The 21,380-nt window shown below is 38.2% G+C and overlaps 1 protein-coding gene across 2 annotated transcripts in view; it reads right to left on the bottom strand.

The window, feature by feature from the left end:
- Positions 1–21,380, bottom strand: part of sox13 (SRY-box 13) — a 57,655-nt gene that overhangs the window by 16,693 nt on the left and 19,582 nt on the right. Inside the window, exons 1-3 of one of the 2 annotated variants that reach the window (XM_011475313.3) lie at positions 19,948–20,787; positions 1,045–1,261; positions 830–926 (exon numbers count right to left, since the gene is read on the bottom strand). In XM_011475313.3, the coding sequence (XP_011473615.1) occupies positions 830–926; positions 1,045–1,260 (313 nt within the window). In that variant the 5' untranslated portion in view covers position 1,261; positions 19,948–20,787. Of the gene's footprint in view, positions 1–829; positions 927–1,044; positions 1,262–19,947; positions 20,788–21,380 lie in introns of those variants that run through there. The other variant, XM_011475312.3, reaches the window with a different exon arrangement.

Raw genomic sequence — 21,380 nt, 5'->3', positions numbered from 1 at the left:
TGACTGGACGTTTACTCCAACCAGCTTTCCCATTGGACAAGTAGGGATGGATGCCGTTCGGATTTTATCCAGTGCTGAACCGGGGCGTTTGCAATTAATCTAATGCCTAAACAGCGCTCGTACCGGTGCCTCAGAAGTGAAATAACACGACAATATTTTCCCAAAAATATTTAAATGTGTTGAAGCAGTGTCACAAGGTGAAGGAGAGCGCTTGAATGTGCCAAAGAGGCTTTGTTTTGTTCTTTCTCACAGCCTGCACTGCAGTGTTGCATCCCTGTTTTCATACACGCTGAAGTAAACACATTTCACCGCTCATCGCCACTATGTTGGTCTTTTTCTGAGTATTTAACATGTCACTCTTATCCATCACTGAACTAGAATCTCTCGCTGTAAAGTACTTTTGCTCGCTTTGCCTTTGGGGTTTTAACTAAAGTTCAACGCACCCTCACTGCCTCACCTATTCTTACAGAGCCCGTCCACAATTGCTGAAAAGGTCAAATGACTGGCTAGAAAGTTGTACTGGTACTACCGTATACGTCTGTACTGGTACCAATTTGACTTAAGTTTCAGTACCTATACCTATGTACAATTGCAAGACAAGGTAAAGTAAGAGCTTTAGTGTCCCCATTGGTCCACCAACCTGCCAATCAAAATAAAAACCCACTATAAAGTTCACCAATTTTGAATCTGCATAAGTGCAACAACTCCCACATCAGAGGACTGTAAGGAATTTTAATTTTAATGGAAATCATAGACAAAGAAAAACCAGAGTTTCAATGAATTAAACCAGGTTTTGCCCTTTTAAAAGGAACAATAAGATTGGACACACCTTCCTTGAAGCTGGATTGTCCATCTGACCGGTCATGAAGAGGAGCTTCCTTTATCAAGCTTTGCCTTTGAGGAGGTTCCTTTCCTGGAGATGCCTCCTGTAAGGAGAAAAGAGAAAATCCCCTGAGCTCAACAAATGGCAAATCTCCCACTTGGACTGACCAATCTGGGACGTATCTTAAAACACTTCATCATGCCTTCCATTAACATCCTTACTGAAGGGGAGCGTGACAGTGGGGGGGTCAGTTGGCGTGCTTCGACAGGCTGATTCCCAGCCCAGTGGTGCAAAGGAGACGTCTTTGGAGGCTCAGAAACGGTGCAGACTCCACCAAGTCCTCCGCCATCCTCCCGCTCTACTTTGACACCAACGTCGGCCATGATTGCATCTACGCTGGAAAGGAGGTGCCGCGCTGGAGGACTGGGCTCAACCATTCTGTTGACAGACGACCACAATTTATGAGACCTGGTTTCATTTAGTTACTTCACATTTTTTTGAAGACCATGATATCCAACAAGGACAAAGTGGAAACCAAGTAAACATTCAGCAAAAATGGTCAACTACAGCAACTTTAGAACCAAAACATGCATCTTCTGATGATGATGATGATGGAGGATTGGCGCTGATTTCTATGAAAGGGTTCAGGTTTGCTTTTTCTGCTGCTGGATGTGCGTCTGTACTGTACTGTGCCTGCTGCCTCCTTCCAGTAGCCCTGACAGCAGCAGGGCTACTGGGTGGGACTCGGTGGGACTCGAGGTCCAGCATTGATGCCAGCTTTGCTGGGACCCCCGTCTCCTACCTTCCTGACAGCCTCTAGAGGACAACCCAGAACTGAGCTACACTTCCAAAAGACTTTAGCCAGCAAACTTTTAAGTTACCATTTTAATGTTTATTTAAAGTACAAAGAAGAGGTTTTACCAACTGCAGCGCCATTGCTCGTTGGAATTGATTTAGATGTCTTTGATTATTTATTTAAATGAAAATATTAGAAAATTGACATTATTCCTACTTTTTCAAAAGGTTCCCACTTTGCAATGTATTACTAATTGATTAATTTATTAATTACCAATATTTAAATATGTGTTTGTGTAGTTGCAGATTGGTATTGGTATTTAGAAATAATTTTTTTAAACATCCTTTATTTTCAAAAATGTTACCTTCATAATAGGGTTGTGCCGATGGACGATATCATCGTCCATCGTGATGGGTGACTGACATCCCGATGGAGAGACCACCATCGTGATGCCACGCCCCCGCCACGTTGCGCGTCGACACCATAAGCCGCGGTTACATGTACAAAATATCTTGATGGGATCAATGGTCAGATTAGAATCCAACCGTGTAAATGGGCCCAGAAAAATGTTTTCAGAATATAAAAATGTTCACTAAGGTCACACTTTCGGTCGGAATAAATCATTCGCACATGCGCAGTAGGGTTTGAAAAACGGAAGGATATAAACTCCGCCGAGCGGCTTTTTTTTCCCAAACTTTATTGTATGTAACAATTCAATACAAAACATTGTTAAACAGCGCCGAGCGGCTATATACATCGACATGTCAGCTCGGTAATATATGAGACGATCTTCTAAACGTGCCTTTAATAATGTTACGGTTATTATGAAACACCTGTTCGCTCATCATTTGAATTTTAATCCGTGTGGTCAGTGCTTTTTCTGAACGAAGCCAGGATTAGCAGTATGCTAACACTGGCTAACAACATTAGCTTTGGGTGGCGCTGCATCCTGTGAATAACATCAGCCTTTATTTAGTCGGGACACGACTGGAAACACAAATCCACGTGATTGTTTGAATGTTTTCTAAGGACTGAGCGACATTTCTGCTTTGAAGCTCAAACCGCTGTGTGTCTGTTGACGATCCGAGCTCTGCTCTGACACACACTTTTAGACCCGGTTCTGAGTTAGGTAGGTAGTACCCCTAGAGCTGCGGGACGGATCGCAGTCTTAAATCTCCCACACATACCGCTCATGTACCCCCCCCCCCTTCCCATCAAACACAAAGCTGTAAGTCCGCACTCCCCCGGAAGTGCGGGAGCGGACTACTTCTTTTCTAATTTGTTTGTTACTTTTTTTGTTAAAGTCACTTCCCTCAGTTTATACTGGATCATCGCGGATTAGTCATCAGTTGGGAAATAAAATGAAAAAAGCAAAAAAACGAATAGCAGTTATATAAGAACGAAAAATGTAAAAATACCCCCCCCCCCCCCCCCCCCCCCCCGACGATGTCATCGTCCATCCCGATGGTTGACAGCAAACATCGTCAACGGCCAATTTAAGGGACATCGCCCAACCCTACTTCATAAAGTCAATATTTTAAATTGCAGTCATTCTCAGACGTGTAACTTTAACCATTAAAACCTACCAAATAAAAAATAGAACACAATTTTTTTTAAATATATAAGTGGAGCCATTTTTTTTAAAAAAATGGTAAACATTGTAAATAAAGGTAAAAAAAAAAAAATTGTTACAGTAAGTTAAAATGTTTTAATTAGTGGATATTTCCAAAATCTCCAAATTTCTGTTACAAAAAATAAATGTTTGTTGTTGGAAAGTTGATTTTTCAGGACAAAGGTACTTTAACTTTAATCATCCAAAACAAAAACTCAAAAAATGTCTAAGTAAATGTGAACACCACATTGAATGTGAAAAAAAGAAGTAAATGCCTAAGACATAATGTGAGACAGAATCTGCCATCAGGAGAAAAAAATTGTAATCAAATAGAGAGCCCAAATAAATAACCGATGAAGGTAAAGTACAATTTTTTGAACAAATTGAAATAACAACAAATAAAAAAAACAAGATTGGGGAATTGGGATGTGGTCTCAGTTACTGGTTTGTTGACCTTTTGAATGAAATTCAGATGGCGCTGAATGTGTTTAAGTCTCAGTGTGGCATTTGTTGATGTGTGTCCCAGTGTAATGACAGGTTATGAACAAACATGACACGAAAGAGCACAAAGGCTGAGCGAAACAGGTTTGAACCAAAAAAAAAAAGAACAATAACAGAAACCAAGTCGAGAGCGCGTTTGTATGTTTGCGGCTTCCCTGCTCTGCAGCAGAAGAAAAAGAAAGAAGACAAAAACAGCAGAACAAAACAAACAGAACACACAAGGGCAAAAAGTGCACATATATATAAAGAGGCAGGGAAAAAAAAAGCCATTGTTGGAGCCGGGGAACAAAGGAAGCCGGGACAATGGGGGAGAGGCTGACAAAAGCCGGCGGCCGCAGGAAACAGGCCGGATAACAATGCCAGCGGAATGTGCAGACCAACTCGGGAACACGGCAAAAAAAAAAAAAACCGAGCGCCACCGTTCTGCGGGAAACATAATAATGATTACAGCAATCCCCACCACCACACCTCCAATTCGCCCAGTCAGGTTCTGAATAAAGCCACCTGCCAGGCCCCAAGGCTCCAAACCTCAGTCATGTGCATGAATGCCAGTTTCTGCTGCACAAACGTGCAGTCAGCTCAGCCCCTTTTCCAAACCGTCACAAAACTTTGCAATTAATATTCTGCAGGTTCATGCATCCTGCTTGACTTTAGTTTTCATGACACAGTGGCTCAGGCAGCCTTTTGTTCTCTGGCATTGGAAGCATTCAGGAACAATGAAGTGCTTCGGTTACTTCAAACCCAACTAACAAATTCCGTACATGTGGGATTTCGCAACAAACCACATTGTCTTCACCTTGTTTGTCAAGTTACAAAAAAAGGAAAAACTGCTCCCAATCAAAGGCTGAGCCTTTTAAGATGGCTGGAGGAAGAAAAAAAATAAAAAAGTAAAATGAGATGACAGGAGTTGGCTCATGCTTTAGTAACATATCAGTTTCTGTTTTCACTGTCTTTTTCTAAATCCCTTCAAACATTTAAGTGTTGTTTCATTGATTCTGTGTGCCAGAATAAGCATTTAACATAGCAATCTGCTGTAATCCAAGCCACGCTTTTCATTTCTTTCATGGTTTTGAATTTACCTTTTGACAAGCTAGCAGTCAGTCACAAAAAAAGCTACTGCTCTTGGCATGTTTTCCAATCGTTTTTATGGATTTTAATTGTTTCATTGTTGCTTTTTTAAAAGTGTTGTATTGTTTCAATTCAATAGTATTTTTCAGCAGAGTAGGACAATCCTGGCACAAAGATTAGCACTTTTTTTTAATAAAATGGCAAATTGTAGGGCAAAAAGAAGTTGTAATTTTGCTACTTTACTTACTAATGTCAAATCTTAGAACAGGGTTGGGTGAACCATGGCGTGGTGACCATATGCTTCCTGTCAAATTATTTAATCTGGCCCGCCAAACTGGATTAGATTACATTAATAACCCTTATTAATGTTTCATTTTCTGCTGTGTCCCCATAGATGGTGTACAAATAATTTGACCTTTGCTAAGTGCATGAAATTATTCTGTATTCATGTTCTGTTGTAAGATCTTTTTTTTGTTTTTTTAACGTTCATGTGTGTTTTCAGAGTCGGAGAGTCATTTTTCCTATTATTCCAACACCATGCAGCGTTTCTCTAAATTTGTGTTTTTCAACAAGTTGATGCAATTGGCACTAAAATGACAACAAAAGTCGCAGTTTTGAAATAAAATGTCCCAAAAATTTTGTTTTTAGAAATCATACATTTATTTTCAATCAAAATTAAAGCATGTTTTCGTCCACAATCCACGTTATTTCTTTCTCTTATGAGGTGGATTACCAAAACACACCACTGATCTTCTCCTGGTCTGACCCTTCTGTCAAATTTTAGAACCCTTTGTAGCCCGAACTACGCACTGGACATCTTTATGTTGCTTTACATTTACAACCGTTTACGCAATGAAAATAGTTCCAGTTGATTCTGACGCAAAGCGTTTTTTTCTCTGTGTTAAAATTCATTGGAATTGTGTAAATGGTCTAAGAGTTGTGTGTGTTATTTAGATGTCTTTAGTATACCTCAGTGTTAAAGGGTTAAAGTCGGCAAGTGTAGGTCTGCTGTAATACCAAGAGAGATCTGCAAAAACTTTTGGATTAACCAAGATGCTGAAAGAGTAGGTTTTTGGCTGTGATGATTTTTTTGTTCACTAAAAGATAAATGTACTTTAGTATTGTATTGCAGTGTACTATCAATGTATTGAGAGGAAACTGCATAGTTGGGGATAGTTGGAGTTGATTAATATTTATACTATTTGTTTTTTTTAAATAAACCACTAGTTTTCAAAAGAGATGAAGTCAAATCGTTACAAAAAAAAGCAAAAAGCTTTAGCATGTATTAACTTTGATTATTGTATATTACATTTTAGTCTAATTTAGTTTAGCTGGTCAACAGCTTATTTGCATTTAAAAGACAGCTCCCTGTTCCTATGTAAAGCAACATAAAGATGTCCAGTGCGTAGTTAGGGATCGCTGCTGGTTTAGAATAGCCAAGTGGGCGGGGCATCTTCAGAAATTGTGGGTATTAGATGGGAAGAAGCCCAATAAGGGACATTTTTAACTACCAAATAATAACCAAATAAATAACCAAATAGTTGCATTTCTTTGCTTTGAGAGGGCAAAAGTTTTGGATTATGCAAACAGACATGCTGTAAGACCAAGTTTTTGTTTTATTTTTACTGTGAGTGATAAAAGTTAAAAAAAAAAGAGGAAATCTGTCTTTAGATGGATTTTTGTGTTTCAAGCGTGTTCAGTTCTTTTTCTGAAGCTGATGAATGACTCTGTTGGGCTGCATAGTTTGCATTCATGCTTGCTGGCGACTTTTTCACAGCTTTAGCTGCTGGCAACAGTCATAAACTGTCCCTCAATGAAGATTTTTGCCATACCACCTACTGGCTTAACCAGTAAACATCTCACTTGTGTTCATATCAATATTCTGCAAATAAACAGAGTAACAAAATAAATGTAAGAAGAAAATCCTGTTGACTGTTTTGAAGGGTTGTTGACAGCACAGACCACACACCCACCTCACAAATTAACAAAAACAAAAAACCTTTGACTCCACGGCTGGGAATTTTTTTCACAACAAAGTGTTTCCTGGAAATATATTTCAAAACCACATTCTAAAAGAAAAAAAAAAACTGGCAACAAGGTGGATTATTTTGTCTGTCAAAGGAAAAACATTTGAACTTCACCACACCTGTTTTCTTTACCATAATCGTCTTATCTTTACTTCCTTGTTATTAGGCTTCACTTTAAGTGATCATTTCATTATGCTGAGACTAAAAGACTGCAAACCGAAATTTTTAGAAAAATCCCCATATATAAATGAGCAAGTTAATCAATTATAGTATAATTCTTTTACAATATTCTTTTTTGAGCGCATTTAGCTAGCGCTACTGCAAGCATTAAGACACATCCGTACCACAGAAGGAAAAAAATTGCAAATGGAGAGCAATTGTTTTATGAAACGACGATTTATAAAAACTAAAAGTAGAAAAGAAGGATTTTTAAAATCTCAAGCTCTGAAGATTTTGCCAAACACATTTTGTAGATTGTGTCAAAGCACAACAAAGAAAAACACCTGATGGTCAAATGATGTCAGTGCAACTAGTGATGACCAAAGGAGGCACAGGCAGCGTGATCAATAATCTGCTGGTTAATGATGTTTTGTTTATTTACAATAATTATTGTACATTATTTTTATTTATTTACCGAAATTTAAATCCTCGTTGAGAATGAATCTAAAACCTGCAGCAGAACAACTGAACCGTTTTAGATTAAAACATAAACAGCCTCTACACGATTTCATAAAAATTAAATTTTCATTGGAAACTATAACCTTTGGATCTTCTGAGCTCAGGAAAACAGTGTTAAATAGAATTTCCCAGAATTCTCCTGCACCTTCAAGACAACATCACAGTGTTGGGAATGTTATTTAAAAAAAATAAACATAACTAAGACAGTAATTAAATTACTCCATGATAAAAGTAACTAGTTACCAGGATAGTAACTATTTGCATCATTGTAAAAAAAAAAACCTTCCTGTTTATCAAAATTTGGATTTCTCTGATCAGCCTTTACAAGTCAGATGATGTGAGTAAAACAAACATGTACTTGTGCATAACCTCCAATATTTATGTCACATAAACAGACAGCAAAAGGTTTACCCTCCAATTACAACATTGTCCATGTAGCAAAAGTAAACTGTTGAAGATTACCGGTAACCGTGTTTAACTCTATTACAGAATAAATCAAACTCTAACAACCTGAGACAACTGGAAATGTCAACAAGCTTTATTTTCAAGTGTTTTGTTCACAACACAAGTAAACATTCAAATGATATAATTGCATTTAGCACTGTAGTCCAAACTAAATAAATCAAACATATGATCTCAGGTCTGGTAAATAACTACTTCTTTTCTTCAAAAGAAAACAGGTAAACACCAAGAAATGTCTTTGCAGTAACTGTATCTAATTAAAGGCTTGAAGTCTTTTTTTTTTTTATCTCAGCTTAGAAAATACAAGCTTTCCATTAGGCTGCTATGGAGTCGGTATTTCACACTGATATGCAACACTTTACAGTGTTTATGCAATCAATGTAAATCAGCTAATAGAAGACAAGCAGCTTTGCACCATTTTACAACGCTTTACTAGCGCTGCAAATCTTTTTTCCATGTCTGAATCCGTTACAATTACGCTATCTGTGTAAACAGTCAAACAGTTACAGTAGTTCTCAGTGTGTGTTGTTTAGGTGTCGGCAGTGTCATCTCTGGTGTTAAAGGGTCAATGCAAAGATTGGACAATCATGGAAAATGTACCAGTCCATTTTCCAACATTTTTAGAAATGTGTGAAGCATTTGATGGAGGTTTGACGTGTGATACTTTACTGGTACTGCAGTTTTGTATATGTCTAGTAAACATCTAAAAAAATTGTAAAAAAAAAAAAAACTAAATGACAGTGACAGTCAGATTTAGTAGCTTTACTCAAAAAAACAAGGAAAACTTTAGACTGGAGATCTTTTTTTGAAACTAATGCTGTTTTAACAAGAACTGGGCTCTACAGGGTGACCAATTTTCTCTTTTATTAGGTCACATGTGACCTAATTTCTCAAAGGTGCGACCAACAAAAATCGTAGCTGGCACCAGTGATTGGCTGTATGTGGGAAGGTGAGTAGCTAGACAAAGTGGATGCAGCCTTAGGTGACGGCAGATTAGAAAGAAAGATTGACCTTTTCTTTGTGAAAAAATATTTGGGATTGGTACAATAATTATACAAACTTGGTCCCACAGCGGCGTGGACTCATGTAAAGGTGGACGTTTTTTTCTCTTGACCATTGATAAAAGGGAGGGACCATTTATTTCCACACAAAACATGACTCCCAACAGAACACTATATTTTCTCAAACATTTTTAGAAGAAACGTGTTTTTTTTCCATTTCAAATGCATATTATTATTATTATTATTGTTTTTGTTACAAAACCAGAAATGGGTTTAGGATTGACAGCTTTTAATAATATAACAACCAATGCATTTTGCAGTGATATTATATTTGGCGACATTTCTGTTTTTGGCAGCACAGAAAAGAGGAAAAAAAAGAAGAGAAAGAAGTGGCTGAGAATGCAGTCTGAAAAATGGAAAATGTGGTTTATGATGTAATAAATGCTGGATTTGCTTTGTTTCAAGGAGAAAAAAAGATTTAGACAAGAAGAAAAGAGAAAAATCTTTGTCAGGGTGATGATTACACCAAAATTTAAATTGTTGCTGATAATTGAATCAACCACATGGAAGCATCCGGGTGCTGGGCGTTGTATACGTAAAATCACCTCTGGTGTAGATCTGACATAGAAAGTGACTTGACCAGTTTTCCTGCTTGGATGCAGTAAAGCTAATGATGTGCAGTGCATTGATTTTAAAGACAATGACTTGCAATTGTACATTTGTGACCAGTTCTAATACAATATTGTTAAAATGTAAAAAGAAATGCTCATATTTAATATTTATTAACATATTTAATGCTGCACAAAATTGCACAGACCGAGTGCCCCCCTCTCATTTTTCAGCTCTGAATGGACAGCTGTGCTGATAAATCTCATTTGGTTCAAAATGTGAGTTCACCAGTGCAGAAAGTTAGTGTGGATCCCTAATAAGCCAAGAGTTAAATAGAAATTGCATAGCGTCAACCGATCAGGGACTCAGCTTTGCCCTGGGACGTGTTGATGACATGATCATCAGGTTGAGTCCGCATTGTAAATAATATATACAGATGATTCTTCCATGTAGCGATGAGGCTAGAAACTTGACGGTAGCTCTTCCGACACTCGTCAGGAGCGTCTTGTTTATGAACACATTTTTGAACGAGCGTCAAATTTGACGCACGAATTGCGTTCGGTGTGAACGCAACATTGAAGGGTTCAGGATGTCGGTCAGTTTGTAATTAGATTACAATTACTCGAAAGAAATGGTCACTTGTGCAAGAGCAGCCTAAACATTTTAAAAGACAGCATGAATATGCGCTAAAGAAGAAGCCCATCTGGAGAAAGTTCATCTTTGAAGTAGGGTGCTGGTTGGTGGCTGGTGGATTTAAATATTAGGATTCTGAAGCTATGACTTTTTTTGAGGAAAAAAAATCAAAACAAGTTCCTGAAGTTTCCTAATCATCTACAGTCTAAATAAAAGAAAGTGATTCCTCCACAACGGTTACTAAAATTATATAAAATTCAAATTCTCTCAGCAGATGCTCCCTCGAAGGCCTTAGATCCCTAAGACAGCTTGAACCCACCAACTGCACTGCTGTTGACTCTGAATGTGGAGTCAGTGTTATTAACCCATGTGCGCTCCGCATCTCTAAAGTTCAACTTCACAGCCGTCCCATTTGACGGCTGTTTTCAGTTTTTCTGCATTAAATGAGGATGAAGGGATGAAGATGGGGGAAGCTGTGGCCGCTTCAGTGAGGGGGTTTATTTCTCAGACAGCAGTGGCATACCTTGCCGGGTCCCACGCTCAAGTTATTCCTGGGTCCCCCCCTCGACGTTCCAAAGGGACGGCCTGACCGCAGAGCTGCCACAGGTGGCGTTCACACGCCTGAGTGTCACCCAGCGCAGAGGTATGCCCGGATCGGAGCTCTGTTGACAGTTAGGAATGCACGCTGAGGTGCAGGCGTGCTTTCTCAACATAGCTCCTTTTTGTTTTGTTGTTTGAGACAATGCCTGTAAGGTCTTTGAGAGCAATGCTCAAAGTCAAGGCCGCTGTTTCTCTGCTCACCGTGTTTAACGCTGGCCCATCTGCAGCTGTGATACAACTATGAGTGTCTTTGCGTGACTGGAATTGTGTTCTTGTGCTTTTTCTGACCACCAGCAGAGCTGACCTGCTTCCATCAGCTTAGACATACAATCACAGGGAAAACTGCCTCAGAACAGCTGGTGATTTAAAAAAAGAAAAGAAAAAAGTGGATCACAAACGTGTGCCAGGCAATTAAGAAATCATTCTCGTGGTTACATTGACTCAATGAGGATGTGAACGGCCACAGGAGCTTTAAGTGCCGGTTAATTTGCCTGCTTACCAAGAGGTGCATATAAAACAAAGGCAACATACACTGTGTTGATTTAGGGCTCCACCCACTCATGTTTATTTGGAATAGAGTAAAACGATCTGTCAAAATTTACCTAATATTAGCTGTTCCTAAAGAAGTACGAACCACCCCTAAAATTAGTTATTTTTGTACATTTATTCTTAAACATCTCTAATATATTATTATCTTTTGTAGAATTATATTTGATATAAGTTTACAGCTCTTTGATCAGGATGTGCTGTAAATGTTAAGCGTTTTATTTAAAAAAAAAGTTGGCAATCACACAAAATACAACTTCAAAATAAATGCTAATATTACAAAGAACTTTTTATTTCTGAAAAGGTTTGAATAAAAAATTAATCGATATCTAATCGATTTTTCCCTAGTGACTACAGAAATGACAAATTAAATTCACAAACCTCTATTCAAGACCCGTTGGTTTTGAGTGGAAATGTACTGCGTCGCAACAATTCCTGACCTTGTAAATTCATGATTCAGTAGTTTGGTCATGTTGTAAAATGAATAAACACTGTAGTTTAAAGAGAGAGTCAATTTAATTGAATAATATTAAAGTATGTTAATGTTTCCGATTAGAACGAACATTCACATGGGTCACACTTTCGGTCGGAATAAATCATTTGGGCATGCCCAGTAGTGTTGAAAATAACGGAAGAGGAAATAAGTGTGTAAGCAAAGTGAGCTGCCACATACATTCATGCAGAAGCTCGGTAATATATGAGATGATCTTCTAAATGTGCTTTTATTAATGTTACGAATATTATGAAGCGCCTGTTCGCTCATCATTTTCTTTTTAATCCGTGTGGTCAGTGCTTTTTTGTGGAAGAATGGAGCTGGAAGAAGCCAGGGTTAGGAGAAGGCTAACACGCGCTAACAATATTAGCCTTTGATGAACACAAAATCCATGCGGGAAATGCAGCAATCTGCATCTTGGCTGCACGTAAATGTGTGGGAATAACATCAGCCCTTATTTTGCTGGGACACGACTGGAAACACAAATCCACGTGATTGTTTGAACAGTTTCTAAGGACTGAGCGACATTTCTGCTTTGAAAAGTTCACACACCGCCCCAAAGCCGCTGTGTGAGCTGACGGCCCGAACTCTGCTCGGTCGAGAAACCGTTCTCCTGAGTCCGGCAGCAGCTAACCCAGAGCGGCGGGTCGGAAGCCTCCCCCCCGGATGGCACACGTAACAAAGCACCACCGCCCTGTCTGCAAACAGAAAACTATAACTGCTATAACTATAAACTATAACTATGGTTGCTCTGCTCACAGACACGTTTCCCTCGCGCGGAGCAGCCGATCGGTCCCGTATGCGCTCCAAAGCTTTCTCTGAAACACCGCACCGTCTATGCGTGTCGTAAACCAGAGCAGTAGTGACACAAGATCGGAATGAACTGTTAAAATGGAACACGATCGGATAAACAATCGGCATAACCCACCTATCTCGATCGGAAAGAAATTTTGATACGAACGAGTCTGATCAGGGCAGAGTATTCCGAACGGCGTGTTTACATGACGCATTTTTCTTCCGATCAGGCGTTCTTTCCGATTTACTTTTGTCCATATAAACGCAGCTACTGTTTATGTAAACATAAAAAAAGGCTAACTCTGGCCACTGCTGTCAATTAACTTGTTTTACATTTTGCAGCAAAATAATAAAACAATTTAAAAAATGTTGTTTTTTTGGTACCTGTGTAGCTAAAAAATGTATAAGTAGGATATTGGTACTGAAAAATCAGTGTTCTTACAGCTTAAATGGTTCGGTGGGTTTCATTGTTTCTTTATTTATGTTAGCTTAAATCTGGCGGTGCAGTGTTGCGAAAAACTGCAATATCAACACAAATAACAAAATTTACAAAAATGTATTGTGATCCCTGTTTTCTCTACTGGAGAACTTATCCACACTATGAATCAAAGTTTATTTGAACCTTTAGTCTCAGACAGTAAATTTGTCACTTTTAAACAGGATGTAGCAAGGTACTGCTAATGTTCAGAGCTAACAGTAGCTATTTTTGCTCCAAAAGCTAAATACTCTTCTCAACGCAAAAATGGTGTAGCAGCTAGCAACGTACAGCAACTAGCTTGAAAGACAACTTCAAAGTTTAGACTCAAATACAAAAGGGGTTTATAGAAATATACACCTTGTGTGTCAGAAGACACAAGGTTGAAAAATGTTGAACACAAGAGGCCTTCAGCTCTCATCTGTTTGCTCAGCTGCTGGACAGGACGGGTAAAAAAAAGACTACTTCAGATAAGTAAAAATCTTGTGATAAATCCAAATGCTAGTTGAGGTACAGTAATCTGTTACGCTTGGAGCTCCGGTTTAAACCCCAAATGTCAAAAGAGACAAGTCCAAGTCAAGTTCAGAAATACCATGTTGTGTGACTTGTTAAGCCACAAGTCTTAGAAGAGCAAGATAACATCGACTTCACTAAAGCAGATTTAAGTCACGTTAAAAATCTTTTAACCTGAGTACAGTACAGTCTCAGATCTGTCCTCACAAGTCTTAAAGTTTGAGTCTTCAATAGCTAAAGTCCAGATCCGCTTTTTTGTCTTTGGCAAAAGATTCAAGTCAGTTTAATGTCTTCAGTAAAAAAAGTGTTTGATGTTTGAGGGCCAAGTTAGAGTAAAGTTTTGCATTTTTGGTCACAGTTCAAATGTGAATTCAACTCACATTTAGTGTCACTGGGCTGAGGTCTGTGTCCTAAAAAGCCAAGTTTTTAAAATTGAAGTGGAATGTGAGGTGTCATGCCTTTCAGCCGCAGGTTAAAGTCAAGTTTCACCTCTTCAGTCATAAATCAAATTGTCAGGTTTTCAGTTTGCGGCATCTTAATTTAAGCTTTAACCCTCAGGTGGTCAAGTTATGCGTTTTATTGAGAGGTTAGGACTTTGAGTGCAGCTAATAATCAAAGTGTCAAGTAAAAAAAAAGAATGAATCTCTCTTCCTCAACTGCCACAAATATCAATCAATGAAATCACAGAAACAATCACAAACCTAACACTGTCACACAAATACAACATTGGACCAAAAACAAGAAAAAAGCCACTTTAAGTCAAACTTAACAGAGCTGAAAAAAACAAATATAAATTTAAAATTTCTAGCCGACCTAAGTGTCAAGTCACTGCATGTATGATTCAAAACCTCCTGTTAAGGAGATGTACCACAAATGAGTCGCACAGCTATGTATTAGAAAGACTTACAGTAGATTCTTGCCTCTCCAATCTTCCATGACCTGCTGCTAGTTGAGCATTCCTGTCACAACAGATCAAGTCGAAAGATGACAATGGACAGGGAGAACAACTTTTTGTCCTCAGAAAAATATCCGCTCCTGCCTTTTGAAACGTTACACTTCCCACGACACTAGAGACAACACAAAGTCGTCAGTTATCCAACAGGCCGTAACATGTAAAAACGTACATTTAGCCCCTGGGGGATTGGCAACACTAATCATCTCTGTTGTCTTTCTTCATCTCTGTTTTTTTTGTTTGCTTACTCTTCCTAAGAAAGTTTTTATACCTTCCCCCACCAGGCAAGTTGCATTCAGTTACTCTTTGTTGGTTTATAACTATTGCCTGAGGTAAAATAGCAGAGAGGCCACAATAGGTGGAGGGTAAGTGCCAGGAGCCATTCTCAGTAGGCATAAAAATAAAAACATTTGCATTGTTAAACTTGAGAGTGACAACTGCAGGAATGTCTCAAAGACATAAACACAACCTTTGTCATATTTCCAATCAACTCCATCACACGGTACTCAAGAACAAGAGCCATTTCTCAAACATTGGTGACGTTTTGTGACAAAACTCAGAAACCTTTCCCAACCTGCTGTGCTGTCATGTCAGGACGAGCACGAACCAACATGTAAACGAATGTTTTGGAAAACGGTTTACAGTTAGCTGTATTTTCTCAGAGACGATAAAACAGTCCAGCTCCCTGCAGCTGCCGGTCCGCCCATTGGGCCTGGCACTGGTTCATCAACATCTGAGCTTCCAGCAAGCCGAAATGTCACTCTGACAAAGCATTAAAAAAAACATTTAAAACAATCCATCCTTGACTAATCTGGGTCCTTTAACGTTCATGTGATGAAAAATTAAGGGGTTACAAGTTCCTCGACATAAAATTTATAAGCTAAGCTTGAATCCGTTGGAAAATCTAGGCCGTACTGACCTGGCCGGACCGATGGGACGCGAAAAATTCCAAAAGCTCTGCCTGAGTGCAAGAGCGCTGCTGAAACGGGTCATAGTGACTGCTCTCCTTGCCTCCAACGCCTGCCTTTTCTACTCTCCTGTTACCTCTGAACCAGCCACCCCCTTCACCAATCCACCCCTACCAGCCATCTCTCATCTCAAAAGGGAAAGTACAAAGAGCCTCTTCAAGTCCCACCAAACAGGAGCTTCATTTGCATAATCAGCATGATGTTGCAGGTGACCCTGGCTGGGGCAGAGGCACGCATGATACGCATCAGCCGACCAACAGGTGTGATAGCAGTACGATAAGAGCCCTTGCTGCTGCTTTCCAACAAAGTCGGCTTTATCCTCAGTCATGCTTTTCTGGATATGTGACGGCGAGATTAGAATAGCATCAGAGAGGCATTGTAGATGCAGGGAAATAATATTTCACGCGGAAACAGAATGAGATACAATCAGACACCATTGTTAATGTTGGCTTGGCTTTTTTTCTGCAATGACAACTGAGAGACATTTGGGATTATACCACAAAACCACAATTATTAATAAATTGGTTCCTATCTGCTGAAGTTTCTTTTATTCTTTTTTTTATCAACTATTCTTTTACAGAAAAAAAAAGTAATTTCCACCTGCAGTTTCAGTCATATTAAAGCATACCACAGATAGTAATGACAGTATCTGATCACAAGTTCAAGTCAGGCTGCGAATCTTAACGGAGTGAATCTAAATAAGATTTCAAATCTTAAACTTCAAGTTTCTGATGACAAGTCCAAGTTGGGCCTTGAGTTTTTAAGCAAGGGCCCTAGTCAGATTACATGTCTCCAACCACAAGTCTGTAACGCCTCAAGTTTCTAATGAAAAGTCAAAGTCAGGTCTCAAGTCTTAAAGGAGCAGGTCCACATCAATTTCAAGTTTCCAACCACAAATACAAATAAAGATACACATTTGTGATGACAAGTCCAAGTCAGGTTTTTTAGTTTTACAGGGCGAGTTTATTTTAGTTTTCAAAGGTTTATCAGGTTTTACGTTTTCACAAGATAAAACCATAGGCTAAAATGTATTAATAAAAAGAAATGGCATTGTTTAGAATTTTTTGTCAAGAATTTAATCATAAATTAATTTAGAAGCAGTCCCACTTATGCAGATTCAGGTGATTCATTTTTGTAAATTAGATTTTGGTAAAGTCAAAATAAGGCTGAGCAGAAAGGAGAAAACTAAGCAGCCAATCTTTTTTTTAGGCCACAAACACAACTGTCACTCAAACGTGCAAACAGTTCTGCTTCTGAACGACACATTACAAACATAAAGTAAAACTTTCTTAACGTTTAATGACAGTTTTTATTTTCATTTGCTTGAAAACATTTGTAATGCTTATTATTTGCAAATACCAAATCCTGAGTTCAAGTCTTCTATTTGCACCAAGGAAGTTTTAAGATGTTTTGAAAAGAGCTCATCGACTGATAGTAACTTTAAAAAAATGTATTTGATTTTTTTTTTTTTTTTTGCTTTATCTTTGTATAATCAAAATAGTAATCTGCATTAAAAAACATCTCAAAGAAAAAAAAAAGAAAACACTGTTGACCTCATTTTTGGTTCCTGGAAACTACAATTACTACAGACTAATTCAATTAACTTGGTTACCTTTCAGATCTGTTAGTAACTATAGCTAATACTTTGTTTTAAAGAAATGATTCCAATACTGACATGCATCAAAAATCTTTCTTTTTTTTAAATGAATGTGAACAAATAGTTTAGTTTAAGCTAACGTATAAAGAGATTTTTGGCTTTTTCCTAAACAATTCTAAAATATATTAAAATAAAGTTCATAAATTTAACTTAAATTAGGTTTAAAAAGATATGAATCTTAGTTTGTTGAGTTTTCCTAAACATATATAGGAAATGAACAGGCAAACAGCTCTTCAGAAGAGCTTCTTTGCCTCGGTCTCATTAGAGAATGAACCCTCAGGACTTGAGACACAAAAGCCTCCCTTTCTTTTCTTTCCTCTCTCTGTTCTTTTGGCCTTTTGATCTCAAGAGTACTGAACCATTGTGCTCCGTCCAAAGAAGAAGCTCATCAAGGAAACAGAAGGAGTTTTTCAATTAGTGTTTGATTCCTTTTTTTGTTTCCGGGGGGTTTGTGGGGACAGACGGGTACAAGCCCCCGATAAGCTGCTGTTGTTTGTCCAGTCTGTGGCACAAAGACTGCTGTTGGGAACTCTGGCTCTTTGATTGACTGATAGAGACATCACAAAGACTGCTTTTACTCCTCTTTTCCTCTTTGGGGACTTCCCCTCTGGAAGCGTACCCGCTGCCCAGGCGCAACACACACACACACACACACACACATACATGCAGTAAAATGGTCTACTTCGTCCTCATGACTCTTAACCAATGAGACCGGTATCCGCCGCTAAAACCACCAAAGGAATAAGCTGCCAGTTATTTTTGGCCATCAAATCTTGAATAATTTTAGTCAAAAGAAGATGTATCACATTAAAAACAAATACTTTTATTATATCTTAGACTAAATGTTAACATTTTTAGGATTGAAATATTCATGGACGTTTTCTGGTGTGATGCTACATACACACCAGCATGTGATGCACATTCCAAAACGCACTTAACGAGGGTTTTTGAACGTGCCTTACCATATGTTGTTCACACTGGACTGTCCCTACCCAATACTAGCGCATGTACTCACAGTTTCAAGAGGCTTGTTTTTTTTAAAATATAAAAGCAGTACAAATCTCACTAATCTTGCTCCAGGCTTTTTCTTTCACAGCTCTATTCCGATATATGAAAAACTTGGTGTCATAGAAATCCAGCCGGGCACAATCCAAAATTTTTATTTTTCCTTCAAAATCGATTTTTTTTTCTTCCCCAATGGTTGGCACTTTCGTGAATTTAAAAGGAGACTATCTAAACGTCACTATCAAATCTGAGTTCCTGATTGTTCAAAGTTCAACTGGTTAACTTTGAACCCGCGTACAATGGTCATTCATACACTGATGTGTGAGCACGAGAGTTTTGAACGTGGAAGCCACAAAGGCACAAATATGCTCATTTACTCAGACTTTTCCTTGAAAGTAGTCGCATGAACGCCCTTTTTTGGAGAGGGGTGCAATTGTGCTTGACAGCTTTCAAGTTGCTTTGGCAAAGCAAGACGAAAAGCTACTCAAATGTACGTGCAACTGACTCTTCCCAATAGTAACAAAAATCTGATTACCTGTAGTTCAAAAGGAAAATTAGTTTGATGCCATTTTTTCCTTTTTTGGCCCAATTTAGATATTTTTCAATCTAGACAGGTGCTGTTTGTTGGATCTTCCAATTGTATACCATCCATCCATTATTGTTTACCTTCAGATTTGAACCAGGCCCTTGATCTGAGGAATTAAAGTGGCAGCTTTAGGCTTCTAGAGAATTTGAAATTAAAACAGAAACAAAGAAACAAAAAAAGAATGGCAGACAACACAAAATTCTTCTTATACGAGAATACCCTTTTTGAAATATTTAAAAAAAAGCACAGTACAATATCTTAAAAACTGATAGTACCAATACAAAACACAAATTTGCAAACATTCCTGCTACCAAAAACACAAAGTTTATTGTTAAGATAGCATATATTTATTAATGCAAACAATGATTAAGCTAAAAGTGTGGTGACGCCAGATCAATCACCATTTCCGCAATTCCAAAGAAAATCATTTTTCTTCTCTCTTTGCTCCTGATGAACTACTTTAGACGTGACAGTTATTATAAATTCTTTGTGCTCTTGCCAAGATTTTAAAAACAAACATAAGCCTCAGAAATATTTAGAGCAATAAAACAAAACATGCTTAAACAATCGTGGGATAGTTGGTGTGTAAAGTGGGCGTGGCCTGTGGAAATGTCAACTGAAAAAAACAACTTTTTTTTTTCCAATGTTGTCCAAAGCCTTATTGCAGCATCTGCTGCCAAAGCATTAACTACTTTCTCCTTTTTTTTTATATCTCAAACATGCATTTTGTATGAACATAAATTCAAATATTAAGATATATCCAGGAGGATTCAAATGCAGGCATGTTCACAGATATGCCTGGATACATTTTAAGAGCTAGAGATAATCACTTCAAATGCATTCCTTTAACACAGAAGCAGCTCTCAAAAAATAAAAAGAATTGATGTCTGTGTAATTTTTTCCATTCTGGCAACAATCTTACCTGCTGCCACATTACAAACCAACACAACAGGTTTCACTTGCTCCACTTGTGCAATAAATGTGGCGGCAGTTTCTCCTTTTATTTTATTTTTTGCAGTTGCTTATATTTTTGAATTTCCATAGTCTTAAGATAGCAGGATTAATGATCACCAACCCTTCCTTCACTGAACGCTGCAACTATCTGCGCTGGATTTATGAAGGACTCGCTGTGAACGGCATGACTCACCTCAGACAACATTCTCCGTTTCTCGAGCAAAACCACCGAGCCGGAGCGTTCTCCAGATCATCTGTTCTCCCAGCATGCTCTTTTATCAGCAAAACCTGACTCAGGCTGCTAGTTGTCTTTTTTTAATTTTTTACCCCTAAGATATCTTCTTCAGGCGTCAAAGAAATGACTCGTGATTATTGATTGCAAACTGATGAAAACATTCTACAGTCATGAAAATCATTTGCTTTGAAGACGCTTCCGGTTCAGAATTTCTGGGGGTTGGTTGGATCTGAGTCACTAAGTCGACTTCCTTCAACTTAACATCCGTCTTCATTTCAGTTAGTTCTGGTCATATATCATCTCTGACAGCTGCGATGCGTCAGGGTTCATTTTTCTATTTTTTTCCCCTTTTCCTTTTTCTTATAAAAGTGAGCATTTAAACAAAAGTTGCATCCCTAAAAGTATAAACTAAACCGTTCTCATTTGGGACGGATGTAAAAAAAAAAAAAAAGAAAAAGGCAGGATAAGTAAGGAAGCTTCCCGAAGTTTTCTTAAATGTGTTGCGATGTGCCTGGATTTGTTCGGGAAAGTCAGTCGCATTCAGAGGGACTGACACTTTGGGACTCTCAGAAACTTTATCCACTTGAGCAATTCTTCATTTGTTAGCACATTTCTCTGGCGATGGAGGACATGTAAAAAGAAAATTAAGATTAAAATAGCATTTCTGAGTATTTGTTGTTTCAAAATGTTGTGAATCGTGAGCAGATGAAAAAAGGCTCTGTGAGAAAGAGCTTAATTGGGATGAAGAAAAATTCTCTAGACGGGCCACAAGCTCCCTGCCTTGTTCTACAATAGAGAGAGGGAAAGGGGGCGGGGTTGCTTTGCCTCTGAGTTGAGGGTGAACTAATGCCACTCTGCAGAAACTATGTCCTGGAAAATGACAATTTTTTTTGATTTTGGTTAAAAATGGGAAAATCAAAATTAGAAAAAAAACACACTGGGAACACCTTTGAGGTAGATCATAAGATGGTTGGAGTGGGTCTGTAAGGGGCTGTTGTCACATTGTTCAGATAATTGTTTGGGGGACTGTCCCTCTTGTGAAAACTTGTGAAGCGGATCAAACCCTTCACTCGTAAGTCTCACTCATTTATTTACCTAAAAACTGCAAAATACAATCATTTCAGAAAAATGTGCGTCATAAATTTTAACAGATCTGGATTTTTTAAATTTGAGTTAAGTTAGCAGCTTAGATGACTTAAAATACAGGGATGAAAAGCTATCAATTTATGAAAGCATGAATAAACCTGAAATGAACTGCAATCTCTGAAGAACCGAATTGTTGTTGCTCAACTGTTTTTGTCTAAGATTTTCTTTCTGATTCAGTTCTTAAAAAGATCTTTTACAGAGATTTTAGAAGCAGGGTTTTAAGATTTACGTTTAGAACCTCTGGT

Source organism: Oryzias latipes, chromosome 5, assembly GCF_002234675.1.
Source record: "Oryzias latipes chromosome 5, ASM223467v1".
Lineage (NCBI taxonomy): Eukaryota > Metazoa > Chordata > Actinopteri > Beloniformes > Adrianichthyidae > Oryzias > Oryzias latipes.
This window is presented reverse-complemented; position numbering and strand designations above follow the sequence as displayed.